The sequence below is a fragment of the Vitis vinifera genome, chromosome 2, assembly GCF_030704535.1.
Source record: "Vitis vinifera cultivar Pinot Noir 40024 chromosome 2, ASM3070453v1".
Taxonomy (NCBI): domain Eukaryota; kingdom Viridiplantae; phylum Streptophyta; class Magnoliopsida; order Vitales; family Vitaceae; genus Vitis; species Vitis vinifera.
Genome location: NC_081806.1, coordinates 2,707,397 through 2,727,491, shown reverse-complemented (window position 1 = coordinate 2,727,491; position 20,095 = coordinate 2,707,397). Strand labels below are relative to the sequence as shown.

The window sequence follows — 20,095 nt, the reverse complement described above, 5'->3', positions numbered from 1 at the left end:
TGTTCTGAGATGGTGTTTAGAATATCTCCCATCTATAAATATGGTCAATTTGATTCGGGTCTATTAGGCTTGTGATTTCCTTTTGGTTTTTGTTCTATTCAGGCTGCCCAAGCCATTCTACTTGAGGAGTAATCCAAAGTGTTCTCACTGCACACCTGTTGTTGAACATGCATCACTTTGTCTGTAATCCCCTCCACTGTGTTCTACTTTTGAACTGTCATCTGCATCTAGCCTCCTCAAAGGCTGAAGAGGCAGTTACAAGATTGGTATTTGTGCTTTTTTTTCTTCACAGGAATTGATTCAAGACCCACCACCAGATGGCTTCCACTGGCCACCCCATACTTTGAGACCGAGCATACGATAAGATGGGATTATTCTATCTAAAGAATGAAAAGAAAACAAAAGGGTGATTCTCTGCCACTCATTTCAAACACCCACCTGTGACTCATTTTACCTTCATTTTTTATTTTTATTTTTACAAATAGACAAAAGAAAAAACAGGGCATTGAACAGGGCTCTTGTGATGATTGAAATGACTGCCCCCAACACATAAAATATATATAAAATTTCCTCACACTGAGATAGTGGATGATTGGAATAATTTTTTAAATAGATAAAAAGCAAACGATTGTTATTAGTCCTATTAAGTGACATTGGTTCATGAAAAGCTTATGCCTTCAAGTCATCCGATTGTGTTGAAATCTTAAGGTCTTTGAGGGCTCGGTATACTAAAAATCCAAGGGAGTGGTCACAATTCAAAGAACAAATTATTATATAAACCATGATATTGATAGGATTTGGTAACCATTTTGGAGGAGACAAGATCGAAGGAAATGGGCAAGTATACAAGGAGTTCAAAATCAAACACTATCATCTTAACCAAAATTTTAAAAGTATATATTTTTAAGGGAAAAGTCGATAAAAAATATATATTTGATAAAGCGTTTTTGAAAAATATTTTTTTTAATTTTTTTATTTGTATCCAAATAATTATATAAATACGAAGAATGATTATAAATAAAATATTATATATAAAAATTATTTTTAAAATATATTTAAAAAAATATATATTAAAAACATTTCGATGGCAGATTGTTATTGTTGGTAAAAATAAAAAACAAGGTAAACCTAAAAGTATTTATATAAATATTTTTAAGTTCGGAAAAAATTATATCATGATGTTGAATACGAGAAAGAAAAACTAACATTCAAATAAAAAAATAAGTACTTTCTAGAATGTGTTGGAAATTAGTGGTTAACAGTTAACACTGAATGGCAGATATAGAACGTTAAAAGTAAAAAATGTGATGAGGGGAAATCAAATTTGTCTTTTCTCACCAATATTCCCAGAAAGAGGAGGAAAACCCCGAACCGGTCAGAGTGGAAAGCGACGTCGTTTAGGAGTGTCACAGTGTGTCTGGTAAATGTCACCTCTGCAACATCACTTCCCAACAAAGTAGATCCATTGTTTGCTTATTTTTCATCTCATGTTTATGCAATTTTTTTTTTTGGTTTTGAGCTCATACAAATCTCAGAGTGCACGGAACAGAAATCTTCCGTCTTTTTTGGTCTTTCTGTGTCTTTCTCTGTTATGCAGCGAAGGAAAGACCCATAAGGGCTCTTGATTCTCAGTGACGGAGGTAAATCTTTCCATGGATTTGCAGAGGCTTTGTTGCGTTATTCTTGCATTTGCTGTGGTTCTGTTCGTCTGTTTCTCTTCTTCCGTGACAGCTGGGGACATCGTGCACGATGACGACGACGCCCCCAAGAAGCCTGGGTGTGAGAACGATTTTGTTTTGGTAAATCGAATTCTGATTTTCTCTTCGACCCAGTTGTTGCTTCTCTGGTTTCTTAAATGGGCGGCTTTGATTTCTTTCTAATTTTTATTATTGTTTTTATCTTTGTTCTTTTTTTCTTGTAATTTCAATTTTGCCTGTTTTGGTTGCTGAGAAAATGGTTGAAAAGGGAGGAAGATGAAGTTTGATTTTACGCTTTTTGTTCTTTTTGACCTCTGAAAGAAATGGAAGATTTAACTCAAGTCAACTCAACTCAGGAAATTGTTGAATTGGGCTCCGTTTTTGATCGAAGGGAGCATTTGGGTTCTACTGTTGATAGTTTTATTATGAATGAAAAAAATGGTCCTTGCAGGATATACTCAACTGCTTCCACATCACTTTTCTCCTCCCTTTTATTTCCTTTGGTGTATCCTGGAGTTTCTATATTTTTCTGATAGTCGAAGTTTGAGTTGTTTTGATTTATAGATTCTGAACTCAAACTGGTTTATTTGGCTATTATGGATTTGGAGGGAACAATTGGACTTCCAGTGATTTTTCTCCTGCATTTTGCATTTGATTTTATGTTTTTTCTGCCCTGTGGAAATTTGACAGAGTTTGGACTACTTTTTCCAGTATAATTGAGTTACCGGCCTGTTTATTTATCTGATTTAGTCTATCTTTTTGGTATGAAGATCAGTGTGGTATGAGCATACTTTTTAGCAAGCAAAGACTAAGAATGATAGAGTTAGGTCCACTTTCTTCATCATGATTGAGCTCCTGACCCCTTTATCTCATTCTGTTTCTCCTTTTAGTTCAAAAATATAACATGACATGTGCATAGCTACCTATCATTTGGAATGACATCTTTCAATGTTTGGTGAAATATGCCTTTTAGCTTGGTTTAAGCCACTACTTTGTATCCAGTCAAATTGGGTTTACTTATGAGTAATCTGTCAAGTGGGCAACTGTATTTTATCTGTTTCTATGGTGGTTTCTGTGAATATAATTTATCTGTTGATCTGCTGTTGCTTTTGTTAGGTAAAAGTTCAAACTTGGGTTGATGGTGTAGAAGATGCTGAATTTGTTGGTGTTGGGGCTAGATTTGGTCCTAAAATTGTGTCAAAGGAGAAAAATGCACATCAATCTCACCTTACTCTTTCAGATCCCCCTGATTGTTGCACTGCACCGAGGAAACAGGTTTTTCTTTTTTACACTGCCTATATGCTCTAGATAGCCATGCATAACTGTCTTCACATTTCTCATATTGGAAATTGTACTATATTCTGATGATGTCAGTGAATTTATTATTTTGGTTCTCTTAGCTTGCTAGAGATGTCATTATGGTGCACCGAGGCAACTGTAGATTCACAACTAAGGCAAATGTTGCAGAAGCTGCTGGTGCTTCAGCTGTTCTCATTATAAACAACCAGAAAGGTAATTACATTGTTTTATATTTGACGCATGTACAATTAACAAGGTTGACTGAGAAAAAGAAGCTTCTAAAGCTAAGATAGTATTGCTTAAAATTTATTAGAGTCCATGGTGAGGGATCAATCTGCAACTGTTTTGGAGATTCTTTTGGTGTTAAATCCTGAATTAGGCAGGTTCCACCTTCTCAGGAGAGGTTAAATCGTTTTGGAGATTGGAAGAGAAGGATCTTGCAAAATCATTGTGCAGTTTGCTAGAAATCTTGTTCCTAGTAATGTAAAACAGTGAATCCATGGAATAAGCTGCTAAAAGCCTCTGAAGTTGTCCTTAAACACATCCTAAGTGATCACAGTATCAGAAGTCTAGATGTGGTTATGTCTACGTGTACAAAGGCTATAGATATATGTATAGTATATAAGCATATTATCTGTTTGGTCTTATATTAGATGTGGGTAATTTAGGCTAGGTCCTAGCTGGCATGGACGAAACTCCAAACCCAGCCTTTTTAAAGTTTATTGTAGAGTGAGCTACTTCATGTCATTTACTAATCCAAAGGCACGTTTTAAATCAGTGGCACATCAGTCATCTAAAATAATGCTAGATTAATCAATACATGAGGACCATTAGTTATCTAACCATAAAAAGATGACCCTTCCACTACTAGTTATCAGACTTTGCTGATTTTCTTAATTTTTAATATTTATTTTTTTACATTCTGTTTGAATCTTGTGTATCATCGGGCTTTATGCTAGTATTCAATTATTTCATTTATGATCAGTTCAAAATTTACGTAGTGTTTCAAATAGTGGACTTTGAAACAAAAGGAAGAAAATGAAAGGAAAAATTCACTACTTGTCCTTTTCCCCCCTGCAGAACTTTACAAGATGGTTTGTGAGCCTGATGAAACTGATCTTGATATAAAAATACCTGCTGTCATGCTTCCACAAGAAGCTGGTGCAAGCTTGGAAAAAATGTTGAGGAATAGCTCATCAGGTGAGTTTTTTGATATTCTACATGGTTGCCAAGCAAAAGATAAAATTTTTTCTTTGGATTTCATGTTTGGTATAACCACTTTCTTGCTTCAGAAGTTCTTTCTTATTTCTGGCACTTTGAATGGTGATGCCTCCAGCATTTTGAATGGCATACTTTTTTTCTCCTGCTGTTGCACAAGTGCCCCTCTAAACGTTCTATACTTTCTTCAGTGTCTGTGCAGCTATACTCTCCACGAAGACCATTAGTTGACATAGCCGAAGTTTTCCTATGGCTGATGGCAGTTGGTACTATCTTGTGTGCATCTTATTGGTCTGCATGGAGTGCCAGAGAGGCAGCTATTGAACAGGACAAGCTACTAAAGGTCATCTGTTGCCAATCCTAGCTAATTAGGTTTTCTCCAGTAATTTTTTTCTCTCTTAGGGTAGGGTCTCATGTGCTGCAGCTTATGAATGGTCCCTGATATATGAAGTAAACTTGTTCTTATAGGATGCTTCAGATGAGCTTACAAATGCCAAAGATGGTGGTGCTAGTGGTGTGGTAGACATCAACACAACATCAGCTGTCTTGTTTGTTGTTATTGCTTCATGCTTTTTGGTTATGCTTTACAAACTTATGTCCTACTGGTTCGTTGAGCTTTTGGTGGTTCTATTTTGCATAGGTGGTGTCGAGGTATGAGTTCTTCCTTTCTACATCCTATTAATTGTTATGTGTGAGTTCATGCATAAACATGCACATATGCACATGCTATATCCAATCACATATTAATGCATACAGTGCACAACTATATTAGTATTTGTGCACCAACTCGTTAAGAATAATGCAAATTGTAGCTGTAATGTTTAAAATTTCAACATATTGGCTGTGAGTAGTTTGTCTTTGTTGCATTTTCCATTTTTGGAATTAACCCTAACTTTGTCATTTCATCTATTTTCAGGGCTTGCAAACTTGTCTGGTTGCTTTGTTGTCGAGGTACAATTGCCATTTGTTGCTTGAGATATGCCTTTGACATGCTATGAAGTTTTGCATTACAACTCTTAAAAACCTATCCAAAAGAAAAAAGATACACTTGCTCCTCCTCCTTGCTTGATGATGCTTTTTTGTTTTTTTTGATAGGCAAATAGAAATAATGTATTAAAGAGCGCCTAGAAAAAAGGGGGTGCAACCTCCATACACCAGGAGGATACAGAGAGATAGTTGTGCAAAAAAGACAAAACAACCAAAAGAGAAGGAACCTATACAGCCCATACGATATCAAAGTCAGCCCTTTATGACATCTGTTGAACAACCAATTTTCTTAAAAGTTTAAGCTTGTAGGATTTGGGTTCACAATATATATTGTGCTCTTCAACACCCTTCCTCACGTGTAGCCTCCATTTTAGGCTTACATGTGGGCTCAATAAATTGTGGAAATAAACATGTAGTAATGATGTTCAAACACTTGACCTTCCATGAAATGAGGGTTTGATACCATGTTGAACAACCAATTTTCCTAAAAGTTTAAACTTCTAAGATTTAGATCCATAATGTATATCATGCTCTCCAACAAAATCTACAAGGGAAAGGTTTGCACAAAAAAAAAAAGTCTTCAGGAAAAAAATCTTTTAAGGCTTGGTCCAAATGCTCCTCTTCCTCAAAAATTTTGCAGTTTGACTCCTTCCAAGTACTCCAAAACAAACAAGGAGGGATCAGCTTCCAAAACCTCCTATGCCCTTTTGCATGCTAGTCCTGTTCCAGCTTAGAAGGGTTTTTCTGGTTGACTTCAAGAAAATCTACTGCACACCAAATAAAGGTAGAATAAGGTCTCAAATATTTTGTACTTTGGTGTAATGGATTAGAATATGACTAGCTGACTCCTCCTTTAACTGCACAGGCAGCAGCTGTTGACCAATGTCCATCCCCTATTCATCTACTGATCAATTGTCAGGATCTTCTCCCAAGCAGCTTCCCACATGAAGAAATAGATCCTTAAAGGGACCCTAGAATTCCAAATCTGATTCTCTGGAAATTAATCAGAAGTAAAACTTAAGTTAAGAAAATTAGACCACTCCACTTCTTAAAGGGGCCCTAGAATTCCAAATCCGATTGTCTGGAAATTTATCAGAAGTAAAACTTAAGTAAAGAAAATAAGACCACCCTACTCCTCACTGCCTTCTAAACCAATCTGTCCTCCCTGGATCCCTGAACAGCTAGTATAAATACAATCCAGAAAACTTTCCGTTTCCCCCACCTCCCAATCATGACAATCCCTCCTAAAGCAAGGGTTCCAACATCCTCTCCCATCCTCCACCACCCTAAGCTTCTCTACCCGTGCTTGATGATGCTTTACTGCTAGATTGGTTTGAACTTGATGTGTCAACAATTATGATGACTTTTTGCTGTGGATTTGTTCTTTATATGGAAAAGAATATTTGTATCATCTTCTACGTATTTGCAAAAGAGTATATTCATGAGCTTTGAAGTACTTGTCATTACTTCAAATTTTGACTATTAAGCTGCAATAAAAATATATGTAGCTTAATCAGTTGAATGCGTTTATTGAAAACTTTGATTTTTAGTTTGGTCCTGTCTGTAAAACTGCAAAATTTAGCACATATGCTACATGAATCAAGTGATGAGGAAAAATATGCAGGAAAAGGTTAAAAGAACTTATCCTGTTTCTCTTGTTACTGTCTTCAATTGTTTTCCTCATGTCAAGCTTCTGTTCCTCCTATATGCCAGAAACCCATGAATCTTCCTTCTAGCATAATTCAGGCTATGTTTAGGCTTTGGGTATGCTACTTCCTTGTTTAGCAATAATGACTTTTATATCTAATGTAAGCACCATTCTATCATGATAATATGCCTTGAATATATTATACACAATATCATGTATTGTTTGTTCTCACTGATGAGGTGATAATAAATTAATAATTGCTTTAGTACATATTCAAAGGATAATTTCTCATGGGATTTTTTAACAAGAAGAGGCTGGAAGCAGATTGATTGAACATCTGATGAACAAGAAATGGCTTGCTTGCTCTTTCTTATATTTTCTTTAACAAAGAATGTCCCATCAGTTTACTGCTTTCATATGGTTGAGAAATTTTATTTTTGTATTCTGAAACCAGCAACTAAGTGACATGTTTTTCAGGTGGTTCAAACGTGCTGGAGAAGCATTCATTAAAGTACCTTTCTTTGGAGCTGTCTCATACCTTACTTTGGCTGTTTCTCCATTCTGCATAACATTTGCTGTTGTTTGGGCAGTCTATCGTGATGTCTCCTTTGCCTGGATAGGTCAAGACATACTTGTAAGTATAAGTTTCTCTACTGTTTCTATAACAATGTTCATATTTTTCCATAAGTTGCTAATTTTCCAGTTATCACAAAATTATTGAAACCTTTCTTCTTGGCATGCTTTATTCAAACCTCCCCCCCAATCCCTATTTGATGATTGTAATTTGATTTTTGTAAACAACATGCAGTCATAATTTCCCTTAAAAATTTTCCTGATCAGATGCCACAAATAAAATGGTGAACCAGTTCTTTACAGCACAAGTCCTTTCTGCAAATAAAATTTTGGGTCCAATGGACTGTATTTCCCATCTAATAACTTTAACTCTGTCTCACTTTATGATATCAAGTGGCTCCTCTGTCTGTCTGTCTGTCTCTCTCTCTCTCAATAAATGTTAGATATTGAGGATGAGTGTGGTAGCCCCACTCATTATGTTTCACCTCCTGGTTTTTCATTGCTCTAACTTAAATTTCTAAGGTGGATATCGGAGAGCAATAATTCATTCTTCATTCTCATGATTCCAATCTTTGTTTTCCAGTGGTACACACTATTTCATTGAACATAAAAGAGCTCACATAGTTGACAACATGTGCCTTGCTTGTCAAAGTTCTCTTCTAAATCCTCTTTCTGAATACTGATGTAGCTATTTCATATATTCACAGTACCATAGTAATGAACAGGAACTTTTAACTGGATGTTAAGTATGAGGAAAAGGCTTATTTTGGGCTTTATTAATCTATTTTCTGGAGAAGATTATGGAGGTAATTAGATGGGTGGACTTAAACAACTGATCTCTTTTTCCTCTTCAATCAGGGAATTGCACTAATTATCACAGTTCTTCAGATCGTACATATACCTAATCTCAAGGTAATGATTCAAACTCATTTAGATTTATTGGTTGGAAATGACTAATTGTGGGCGTGCATGAACCATTTTCAGTGCTTGGTAAAAGTACTTGTTCGTAATTATGGCCATGACACAAAGCAGGTAATGTGGACTTGAAGAATTTGAAAATCCAGAGAGATATAATTGTTGCAAAAGAAAATTTAGGTAATTATGGTAAGCAATATGCTAGCTTGTGTAATCATATCTTGAATATTAATATTTGATTCTTGAGCTGTTCAGGCTCTATCAAATTGTTCTTTGAAAGTATTTATAATTAGATTTTTACACTAAAGAAATTCTTTTCCCTTTTTTTCCCCTTTACATGTAACTTGGACATAATGTATGGTAATTTGGACATAGTTCTTTACAAAGACACGGATTGTTAAGATGTACCAAGTAAGAAGCTTTTGCAAACAGAAAGTTTGTTATTGCGAGAAAGAAGTTTGTAGTTTGAAAACATCATTACTGTTTAAGTGAAAATAATATTCATATAGAAAAAGGTGTATTTGAAATGTTGACAGTATCATTCTAAAAATATTTAAAATTTTATGTTACTTTATGCATTTGTCATAATGTTTCTCTATGTTGCCGATATAGCTGTTACTATTGAGTAACCGAACTGCTCTTAGTGAATCTCCAGAATTTTTTTTTATCCACCTCAGTCAAGCTCATTCACTAGCCTAAACAAGCTGAGTTTGAGCTTGAGTTCCAAGCATGGCTACTGCAGAAACCAGTTCGTAGGACATTGACACTTCACCTTACATCAAAAAGACTTTGATCCACCTCAGTCAAGCTCATTCACTAGCCTAAACAAGCTGAGTTTGAGCTTGAGTTTCAAGCATGGCTACTGCAGAAACCAGTTCATAGAACACTGACACCTCACCTTACACCAAAAAGACTTTTATCTTAAACCAGTTCATAGAATGTTGACACTTCACCTTACACCAAAAAGACTTTTATATTGGGTCCCCAATCCTTAGTTTGGGGATTCCAACAAAGGGCCAGCCAGACAGTCCAGTATTCAAGTTGGCTTATTCACACCCTTTACAATAGCAACCTTTCTAAGTTCAAATTCTTAAGTTTATGCTGTGCTGTGGTTTTATTTGGTTTTGGAGATCTCATGATTTTTTTTCTTTGATTTTTTTTTTCCTTAAGTCATGAAAGACTCCCAAACATTTTTGTCCTTATTTAGGGAGAGGTGATTGCATTGACACCTTTTGGCTTCTTAGTTTGTCAAATAATGCTCATAATTGAAACGTATTTGTTACTGGTTGTTGATCAGTTTTACTTGGTATCACAAGTTATAGATGAAATGGTTCAAGATCAATATTACAATGATATCCCTGGCTAGCAAATGATTGTTCTTCTGACAGCAGTTTGAGTGTTTTGTGAATCAGGTGGGTACAGTTCTTCTTAGTTGTGCCTTTTTGTACGACATCTTTTGGGTGTTCGTTTCTAAAAAGCTGTTCCATGAAAGTGTGATGATTGTGGTAAGTACTGCTTTTTTCACCCATATGCTAGACCATGGTTATTGTGGTTCAAATAATGTGCAGACTTTCAAATACTAAAAAGCATTATAAATTGGTCATGTTTTTATATAGGTAGCTCGTGGTGATAGAAGTGGACAGGATGGTATTCCTATGCTACTGAAGATCCCCCGCATGTTTGATCCATGGGGTGGTTACAGTATCATTGGCTTTGGTGACATCCTATTACCAGGACTGCTAATAGCATTTTCACTTAGGTCTAAGCTCTGCAGCCTTTTCTCATTGCAAGAATTTTGCTCCTATTTGTGCTTTTACTTGCAGGACATCAACTTCAATAACATCCTAGGCAGCTTCTTTAGTCAACAGATTCTTGTTGCAAATTTGGCAGATCTTTTAAAATTTGTTGTGTGTTTTTATTTGTAAAGAGATGTTAATCTACATAAACACTAATTTGTCAAACTATAAAAAATCGGTTAATCTCAAAACACGTCCAGATAATTCGATCAGAAAACCCAACAACCTCTTGGTGCATTTTCAGAAATTTTTTTGTCCTCTCTTTTCATGCATTTTCCTTATTATATCTAAATGCTCCAGTGCTCCATTTAAATTTCTGAGAAATGGAGAGGAGAGAACAACTTTAACTAGTTGTAAATCCCAATTTTTGGTTTTTCTCCATTGGCAATCAATTGAATAGTTGTAAGTTAGAAATGTTTGAGGAAGCAGTGAGAGCAATTTTCTCATAATTTTCCAGAATGATCTCTGAATTTAATCAATAATGTGGGTTCTTCTTGCAGGTATGATTGGCTGGCAAAGAAGAATATCCAAACTGGATACTTTTTGTGGGCAATGTTTGCTTATGGATTAGGTAAAGTAGCAATAATTGAATCAACCTTTTTCCGGTTAATAATATACCAAGTATATGATTCATTAACAAAGGATAGAAGATTAGCAGCTGGAAATGACATAATATTTCCCGTAGTTTTATCACTGGACCCTTTATTTAGCTGGATTTTGTTCTTTTGTAACGCCTCATTTAACGTATTTTGAACTGGTAGGTCTTCTCATCACATATGTGGCACTGAACTTGATGGATGGGCATGGCCAACCGGCACTCCTATACATCGTGCCATTCACACTGGGTAATTCTCTGTCACAGGCAGCAAATGCAACCCGATTGAACTGCAAAACCGATTACATCTTGCAATTAGCTTATCATGAATTCACACACTGATGCAGGAACCTTTTTGACACTGGGGAGGAAGAGAGGCGATCTCAAGAACCTATGGACAAGAGGAGTTCCAGAAAGACCCTGCCCCCATGTCCAACACGAACACAGTCAAGAATTCGCTCAAGAATTTAATGAGGAGAAGTAATGCCCCCATTTTCGTCCTATGTCGAAAGCTATCAGGTGTCTGGTAAAGAACCCAGCTGCTGAAAGCTAAGTAGAGGGCATCTCTGTATGATTTGGGATTTGTTTCCACTTGAAATACCCTAGGAATGATCTTTAAGTAAAGAACAATGTGTATTAGACAGTAATGGGCATTCCATGATCTGGTTTTGGATACCATGGTTTTTTCTTGCCTTTTCTTGCTTTCACTGGGTTTTCACCATCAGTGCCTTTGGGGAACTGCAACTGCCTTTTCTGGCTTCATGAATCATAATAATGTAAGCATGTACCACTTTTCTTGAGCTCAAGGCCACCCTGCAGGTGAAATTTCACATGGGCTTTGGGACACTCCATTCCACAAAAGCCTCCCCTTGAATTAAAGCTGACATCTTTGAACTGAAACACAACTATTAAAATGTATAAACAAAACTTTTGTGCTGTTTGGTTCAAGAAAGAAAAAAAAATGCTGAGAGTAAAAATATATGAAAGAAAATTAATATAATTAAAATTGATTGTAAATTTATGTATTTTAAAATTATTTCATCTTTGTATGAAAAAGTAGTATATAAAAATAATTTAATAATTTAAATTTATTTTTCTTTTATTTTTTATCTAATCAAGCATGGGTTTAAATGTGACACTCAAAGAAAAACATTTTTTTATTTAATTAAAATTTTGGGTTTTAATTTTTTTTAACAAAAAAATATTTTAAATATAAATTTAATCATACATAATTATTTGTGTTTTTACTTTTTTTTTGCTATTAAAAGTATAAATTAAAAATTATCCCATAAATTTTTTGAAGGCTTTCTCGTTGCTATTATCCAAAGGGCTTTGGAAAAATAAAATGAGTTGTTTTTTGAAAATTCTATTCTCATTTTAAAAATGAGAATTTTCAAAAATACCTAATTTTGGGACAAAATAATAGAATATTATTAAAATTAAATATTATATCCATCTAAAATTCAGTACCCACATGATTGAGCCGCCAACAAATTAGAAAATAAAGCCATTTCATAATATTCCCAAGAGAAGATGCCCTATCCCTTATCTTGAACGCAAAATACCCAAAAAATAATAATAATAATAATAATAAAAATCACACATTTTTCACCTTTAGTACCACTTGGAGATTGCTATCCTTCACGAGTCAAACGAATCCTCTGGGTTACTACCACGTGTCCTCCAGCCCAAATTTTGGAAAATCGTGTGGCTGCTTCTCGATGAATCCTCAAATGGGTCGGTGTGTCCAGCCACCAGATAGGTGCCACGCGGACAGAGACTGATGTGAGAGGTTGAAAAACAAAAAAATTTGATTTGGAATTTTGTCATTTTCCACGTAAGAAATGGTTGGCATGGGGCCCATTAGGAGTGCGGAGGTGGGGCCATGGGCTGCATGTGAGACCAGTGGGGCATCCCATGAGTATGAGTTGTCCACCATGATAGGCTTCCCCACTTTTTATTTAGAAAAAGTGAGAAGATTGCAATGAAGATTTGGCCCACCATTTAGGGGTTGGGCAAAGACTAAAAAATTGGGAAAATGAAGGGCATGTGGTCCTCCTTTTATTCTTGTTCATCATGCTGGCTTCATGGAAATTGGGGCCTAATTTTTTATATTATTGGGTTAGGGTCTTGGACAGACTATTGTTCATTAATCATGTTGTATAAGTTAGGATCATATGCCATTATCTACTTTATTTAAGTAAATGGGTTTGTTTTTCTCTTTCAATAGATTTAATATAAAATATTTATTTATTATATTTTCTTGAAGGAGACGATAAAGATCGGAAAAGATTACATTATGGATTCGATATAATGTCAAATTCATGACTCTTATAGTTAGAATTGTATAGTAGAAATCGAAATCATTTGATAAAAGTATCAATGCTTGATGTCAAAATTACACATATAAAAGTTGAGAAAGTAAGTAATAAGAATTAAAGTATAAAATAATAAGATGTTTTGGTTGTTGGTATTATTAAGTAACGACATCCCATTAAACACACAAAAGTTTTACTGTTGATAACTAATTTTTCGATATTGTAATGAAATATAATCCTTTGATACCATGATAAACCTTTAAAGATTGTACTTGAAATGTGTAATTTTAATGTTTCTTATGATAATAGTATTCACCTTTTTGTTAAAAAAATTATTTTAAACACTTTTAGACGAAATGTTAACTTTTAACTTAAAAGGTGGATTAAGTTTTATGAAGTACAATTAAGTCAATAAATGAATCATTTTTATTAAATTTTTCTCTCATGTTTCTTAACTCTTTTTGTTTGGGATTTCAACTATTCACTTTAAGAAGTTGGAGTTTAAGTTGTACTTTTTTTTAAAAAAAAAAAATCATTAAATATGAAATAAGTTTCTATATAAAATAATATATATATAATAGCATATTATTGACTCCAATATTTAAAGATTTTAATTTGTAGTAGATTGGTAAAATAGCTTTTGGTTTGATACTTAATTATAAAGTTTTTTCTATAAATGCCTTTATGGATAAATAAATTTTTTTATGTTCTTTTTATAATAAAAAAACATGTTTTTAAAAGTATTTATCAAGTACAAACTCAAGAATTTAGATTTTTGAAAGTGATTTAAAATTTTGTCAAATCATCAACTTTTTGCAAAAAAACAAAAGAAATAAAAGGAAAATACTTTCAAGTGTTCCACGCATATTTGGTAACAGTTTTCAACAACACTTTTAAAAAATAATTTTTGAGAATAATTTTTAAAAATTATTTTATGATATTTTATAAAATAAAAGTTTATTTAAAAATAGCTTTTATATCTAATATTTTATTTTTAATCATTCTATATGTTTACTTAATTATTTTTAAAACAATTCTCATAAAATAAATGAAAAACAATATAAAACAACTAAATCTATTATTTTGATAATTATTTTTATTGTCAAATATACTTTCTCGGTTTTTTAATAAATAATTTGTTTAATAAAATTAACTTAATAATATAGAAACTAAACTTAAAAAAATAGTATTTGAAGTACAAATGAATCTAAATATGACAAATATTTTAGCATATGACAATGTTTTTATAATTTAAAATTTTATCAAATATTTGATTTCCTAAAGAAAAAAAATTCAGACATTGAAAAATATTTGAAATGGTGTTTTTTTTTATTGAATAGAAAATATCAAAATATTTTATTTAATTATATTGATTGATATCAATAAATTATTTTTAACTAAATATAAAAAATAAAAATATTAATTTTTTTTTACTGAGTAAAAAAACAAAAGCTACCTAATTCTGGTCCAAAAGGGGGTTTTTAAATTTATAATATGTACTAGGATTAATCTTTCATACCAAACAAATAATTTTCCTCTCTACAAACTTTCAATTCTTTTAGCCTATGATTAATTTGTTGAATAATGGGCATAAAAATATACTAAAATATGTCACCTTTCCAACTTCAAGTAGCACATACTCCATGGTGTGGGCCCCATGAAGGTTAGGTCAGGGTGCAACCACTCACGATAGAAAATGGTCCCATTTTGAAGCCAGTACGATGTGACAAGGGTGATGAAATAATATTTCATTTATTTATTGAGATAGAATATCATATCTTATAAATGTAATAGATATAAATATAAATATAGCCGTTACCCCATGTGCTTTTCCCTCTTGCCTTTCACTTTCCTAACGGCCACATAACGGCCCTTTTTTCTCAGCCACTTGATTTTTCAGTTTTTTTGGTTTGTACTCTTTTTCTGTGGCTCTGATTCTCCTACCGTTGCAGGGAAACTCAAGGTGGAAAAGTTGAAACAATTCAATGTTTTCATCAGCTTTAGCTTGTTTCAAAAAAAAAAACCCTAAATGATTTATGTTTTTTTTTTTAACTCGATTTTTCAAGAGACGGTTTTACTCGAAATTTAAAAATATAGTAATTATTTTTTATATTATAATTAATTTTTTTTTTTTAAAAAATACATGCTGAAAACCCTAATGTCAAGGATTGTGACAAAATGATAAATTAGGAGGTTATTTATTCATACACGGCAGAAAAAAATTTAAAAAGGAGAACCAAAAATTTAGGTTAGGAAGAAAATTTGACTCAATGAGTGGTGAGATGGGCAGCCAGGTGGTCCCTATTCCTAATTTGCACTAGGCTCCAACCACATGGCACTATTGAATTAGCTGTTTCTACGCTAGTGGTGGGCTACTTCAATTTTTATGACTATTTTGCCCTCTCTTATTTTCTAATTTCCATTTTTGTCCCTGACACACTTTTACTCTGATTAGGTGAATCAGATGGTCCAGGACAGCTAATCAAACCGCTTCAGAGTTTCAAAAAAGAAAAAAAAAAAAAGAAAAAGAAATTATAAAGCTGACACTGAAGAGGATAAGAACAAAAGAGCCAATCAGAACCTGTCAACATCCTCTGTTCTTTCCAGAACAATCCTCAAAACCCTAATTCCCTTTACCAATATTTAACATAAATAAATAAATAAATAATAATAATCATCATGATTAGAAGGATATTGGATTTAAAATAAAAAAAATTAAACACTACCCATTAAATTTTAAGGCAAAAGGATAGGGTTTCCATCTATAAATCACCAAAGCACTGGCCTTTCTCACAACTTCGCAAGCTTGCTTTGAGTGGTGCTGAGTTGCAGAGCTTAGGAGAAAGGATTGTTGAGAGAGAATGGAGGGGAAGGAAGAAGATGTTAAGCTTGGAGCCAACAAGTTCACAGAGAGGCAGCCGTTGGGCACAGCTGCTCAGACGGACAAGGACTACAAGGATCTACCACCAGCACCCTTGTTTGAGCCCGGGGAGTTGAAGTCATGGTCTTTTTACAGAGCCGGGATTGCTGAGTTCATGGCCACTTTCCTGTTTCTCTATATCACCATTTTGACTGTTATGGGTGTGAAAAAGTCACCCACCATGTGTGCCAGTGTTGGTATTCAGGGGATTGCTTGGGCTTTTGGTGGTATGATCTTTGCCCTTGTCTACTGCACTGCTGGTATCTCAGGTGTGCACCACTGCTCTTCCTTCCTCAGCCTTTCTTTAGCTTTTTCTGTTAAACACTTTACTGGGTTGCTCTAAGTTCTTCTTCTTCCTTTAGCCTTCTGATGTGGGTTGCTCTTAGTGTGTTTTTTAGCATCTGATGGAAGTTTTGTGTGGTTTGTTGTCTCAGGAGGACACATCAACCCAGCTGTGACCTTTGGTCTGCTACTGGCGAGGAAGCTGTCTCTTACCAGGGCAATTTTCTACATCATAATGCAGTGCCTTGGTGCCATCTGTGGGGCTGGTGTTGTTAAGGGTTTTGAGGGTTCCCAATCCTATGAGGTGTTGGGTGGTGGAGCTAACGTTGTGAATTCTGGCTACACCAAGGGTGATGGCCTTGGTGCTGAGATTGTTGGCACCTTCGTTCTTGTTTACACTGTCTTCTCTGCTACTGATGCCAAGAGAAACGCCAGAGACTCTCACGTCCCTGTATGTATTCTCTTATTTCTTTCTCAACTTCATGAGACCATCCTTGTTTCATATTATGATTTTACTTTCCTTGGAATCTTATTTTTTGTTTTTTCTCATTATTTTTGGGTTCTTGATTCTTGGGATGGGTGGTATCTTGTTTCACGATCCTTGCAAGTGGATTTTCTTGGTATCTTTGCTTGATCTGTCTCTGTAGTCTTGACTGTTTGGTATCTTTACTTGATCTAGTATCTGTCGACTGCTATCTGTTTACACTGTCTTCTCTTTATCTTGTGATGTGGTTTGTAAAGAAGTTGGATTCTTCATGAACTTTCCAACTTGTGAGTTTTCTTTTAGATGGTTGCAAAACATAATCTCTAGATGGGTTTTCCTTTTGTTAATAGTCCATGGAAGGCTCCATGGAAGCTCTTCAGTCCTTGTTCTTGTGAACTGGTGCTTGGTTTTTGATATGTTCTTAGACCTTCTGGAATTTTCATTTAGGTAAGCTGGTTTTGAATAAAATTAGTGGTTTTCTGAAACGGAACTTGTGAGTTTTCTTTTAGATGGTTGCAAAACATAATCTCTAGATGGGTTTTCCTTTTGTTAATAGTCCATGGAAGCTCTTCAGTCCTTGTTCTTGTGAACTGGTGCTTGGTTTTTGATATGTTTTAGACCTGGAATTTTCATTAAGGCAAGCTGGTTTTGAATAAAATTGGTGGTTTTCTGAAACGGAAATAGTTCCATTACTATTGACTTGTAGTGGATGTTTGGTAGCAGGTAAGGATGGGATGTGATCTGAACTGGGTGGGGGGGTAGGTCCAGTAGGACAAGACAAATGGGGGCCTTATCTCTTTGCCAAGGAACCATAATGATACTTCTATGTGCTTTGTTGTCTTATAGTGAAGTAAAATAAATGGGTAGCATGGATATCTTGTGCGCTAAATTATCTGTTCATGGACCTCATGCTGCAGCATATGTCATTTTTAATTGGTCTTGTGTCTGTGTGTGTGTCTCTACGTGTTGTTTCGTGGTGGGCATCCGACCCACCAAACTCTTAAGTAAGCTTGTCTCATGATACAAGCATGGACATTTAAAACTTTGTTAGCTCAGAAGGCATTACTAGTGAGAAATCATGTGTTCTTCACTGTGTCCACTGTCCTTCATGTAGTTGTGTCAAAACCCCACCATAAATGCAACGGATGGTAGGATGTTTTGGGTCATTGAGACCTTGAAATTTTATACTTGCCATCTGGTTTCAATGTTCTGTTTCGGCAATCAGGACATACCGCATCGGGTGGTTCCCTAATCCATTACATTGAGGAGAGAAAGAGGGGATATGATTCATATGGAATAATTCATTCTATCATTTCCAAAAGTGATACTGTGACACAAGTTTGGGGTTTTGAAAATAGTTTTGTGTTTGATATTTTGCTCATTTCCTATGGGCTTTTGGAGAAGTTTAAATATATAATCTTATTTTGATTAATATATACGATGGGCAAACTAATTTTGGGAGATTCATTGGATGATTTTGGGCCTTTGCCAAAAAAAAAATGGTTCCTGTACTCAAAATAGCAAATTTTCTTGGATTAAAACTCTATCCCACTCTCTCGTCTGAGTTGAAATTTTCTTTGGTAGTTAGAGGGTAGTTACCATTACTAGAAATGTGAACAAGTCCCATACAAATCTTGAGTTACCCTAACCGAAATTCTTGAATATATGCAGATTTTGGCCCCCCTCCCCATTGGGTTTGCAGTGTTCTTGGTTCACTTGGCCACCATCCCCATCACAGGAACTGGCATTAACCCAGCCAGGAGTCTTGGAGCTGCTATCATCTTCAACAGAGAGCATGCATGGGATGACATGGTAGGTGTTTTGATGAGAAAAAAAAAAAAAAACCTAAGGAATTTTGCATCCTTTGATGGTTAAATTGAGTTTCAGTTCAAGTTCTTATTGTGACTTTTTTTCTCTTGCTTTCAGTGGATCTTCTGGGTGGGACCGTTCATTGGAGCTGCTCTTGCTGCCATGTACCAGCAGATAGTCATCAGAGCCATTCCATTCAAGAGCAGGGCTTGAGATTGGCCTTTTTACCCCTTTTCTCTGTTGTGCATTTTGTTTCTCTCATGTGGATTTGGTGTTTTAATGTACTCCTACTACCTAAGTGTGTAAATTATTGAGTATTCTTGTATTATTATTATTATGTTGGACCCCCTTTGAATGAAGAATTCTTTTATCCTTCCCTGCCCCATAGGCATAAATATCCATGAGTATGAGTATCTATTTTTGTGGCTTTGCTGTAATCAACTGGAATTATTTTGTGATTTGTGTTGAAATTCATCGGCATAAGAGGATAAGTGGACAGAGACAAGCTCAACAAAATAAATTTGATAATAAGGCAGTAGGTGGAGAAGGGGCGCGGGTATGGGGCTAGATTAGGCAATGGGCCGCCAGAAAAGGACAAACGAAAAAACAAGAACCCAAACAATCATCAAGCATATGGGACCACCAAAAAGGAAGAACAAAAAAATACCCACACAAAGATGATCATACCAAGGGCTGTCCCAACAAAATGTTAGAAAGACACTACTTACTGCTTTATTAGCTCCTTTTCACTCATGAAGATTCAAGCTTGTTTCCGCCCATTGGGAACTTGGAATGTGGTTTGAAATTTCATTAAAGAGTCCATTTTCATTGGATTAAAAAATGAATTTTGTTTTTGGAATAACTAATCTAAACCCCTCGGTTTCCCCCCTCCATTGGTTTTTCATCCCTTGGCTGCCAGGCCAAACTCCAAATCCCATACTATTGCTTAAAAAAAATATTCATCCCCCCATTCTGATCACTAAACCCCTCCATTGGTTTATCATCCCTTGACTGCCAGCCCAAACTCCAAAAGCCCATAGTATATTGCTTAAATTTATTAATTTTATATGATTCTGATCACTTCAAATTTTGTAAAAGAAATTATCTAGATCTTCAGTCGTACAAAAGATTTAGGGAGAATTATCTTTTGGGGTAGATGGACTCCCAAATTAACAAAAGGTCCATATAACTCTTGAAATTAAGTTGAAGGATATGAAATAATAAGGGACAAATATACCCTTTAAGAACACATAAAATATTTTATAAAATTAAGTTAAATAATTTTTTTTTAATAATTTTTTTTCAAAAATACTAAATTAAATAAAAGTAGTTTTCAAAAATATTAAATTAAATAATTTTTTTTTCAAAAATATTAAATTAAATTTGTTTTCAAAAATATTAAATTAAATGAAAGTATTTTAAAAAAGATATTAAATTAAATATTTTTTTAAAATATTAAATTACATATTTTTTTAAAATATTAAATTAAATAAATTTATTTTAAAAAAATATTAAATTAAATAAAAGTATTTTAAAAAATATTAAATTACATAA

At 34.4% G+C, this 20,095-nt stretch overlaps 2 protein-coding genes across 3 annotated transcripts; both read left to right on the top strand.

Annotated features, from left to right (window-relative positions):
• The first annotated feature begins 1,297 nt into the window (after positions 1-1,297).
• Positions 1,298-11,406, top strand: LOC100241031 (signal peptide peptidase-like 2). Of its 2 annotated transcripts, XM_059741333.1 has the most exons (15): positions 1,298-1,420; positions 1,520-1,799; positions 2,814-2,972; positions 3,098-3,209; positions 4,077-4,196; positions 4,406-4,557; positions 4,683-4,865; positions 5,131-5,165; positions 7,327-7,483; positions 8,281-8,334; positions 9,750-9,842; positions 9,954-10,096; positions 10,634-10,704; positions 10,895-10,978; positions 11,076-11,406. In XM_059741333.1, exons 2-15 carry the CDS (start codon positions 1,653-1,655, stop codon positions 11,210-11,212), a joined length of 1,647 nt encoding a protein of 548 aa, XP_059597316.1. In that variant the 5' UTR covers positions 1,298-1,420; positions 1,520-1,652; the 3' UTR covers positions 11,213-11,406. The 2 variants fall into 2 exon arrangements, with proteins under 2 accessions (XP_059597316.1, XP_002274996.2); XM_002274960.5 differs by having other exon boundaries at positions 1,315-1,799.
• Positions 11,407-15,856: 4,450 nt separating this feature from the next.
• On the top strand, positions 15,857-18,924 carry PIP1;3 (aquaporin-like). The gene is given in 4 exon segments (NM_001280992.1): positions 15,857-16,235; positions 16,401-16,699; positions 18,404-18,544; positions 18,659-18,924. Coding segments are annotated over 4 exon segments (864 nt in total). The 5' UTR covers positions 15,857-15,907; the 3' UTR covers positions 18,755-18,924.
• Positions 18,925-20,095: the final 1,171 nt, after the last annotated feature.

Bases quoted from the DNA above. Each gene is read 5' to 3' on its own strand.
- LOC100241031 (XM_059741333.1), top strand. From the start codon at position 1,653: ATGGATTTGCAGAGGCTTTGTTGCGTTATTCTTGCATTTGCTGTGGTT. The intron at 8,335-9,749 runs GTAATGATTCAA...TTTGTGAATCAG, and splicing joins TACATATACCTAATCTCAAG to GTGGGTACAGTTCTTCTTAG. The intron at 10,705-10,894 runs GTAAAGTAGCAA...TTGAACTGGTAG, and splicing joins AATGTTTGCTTATGGATTAG to GTCTTCTCATCACATATGTG.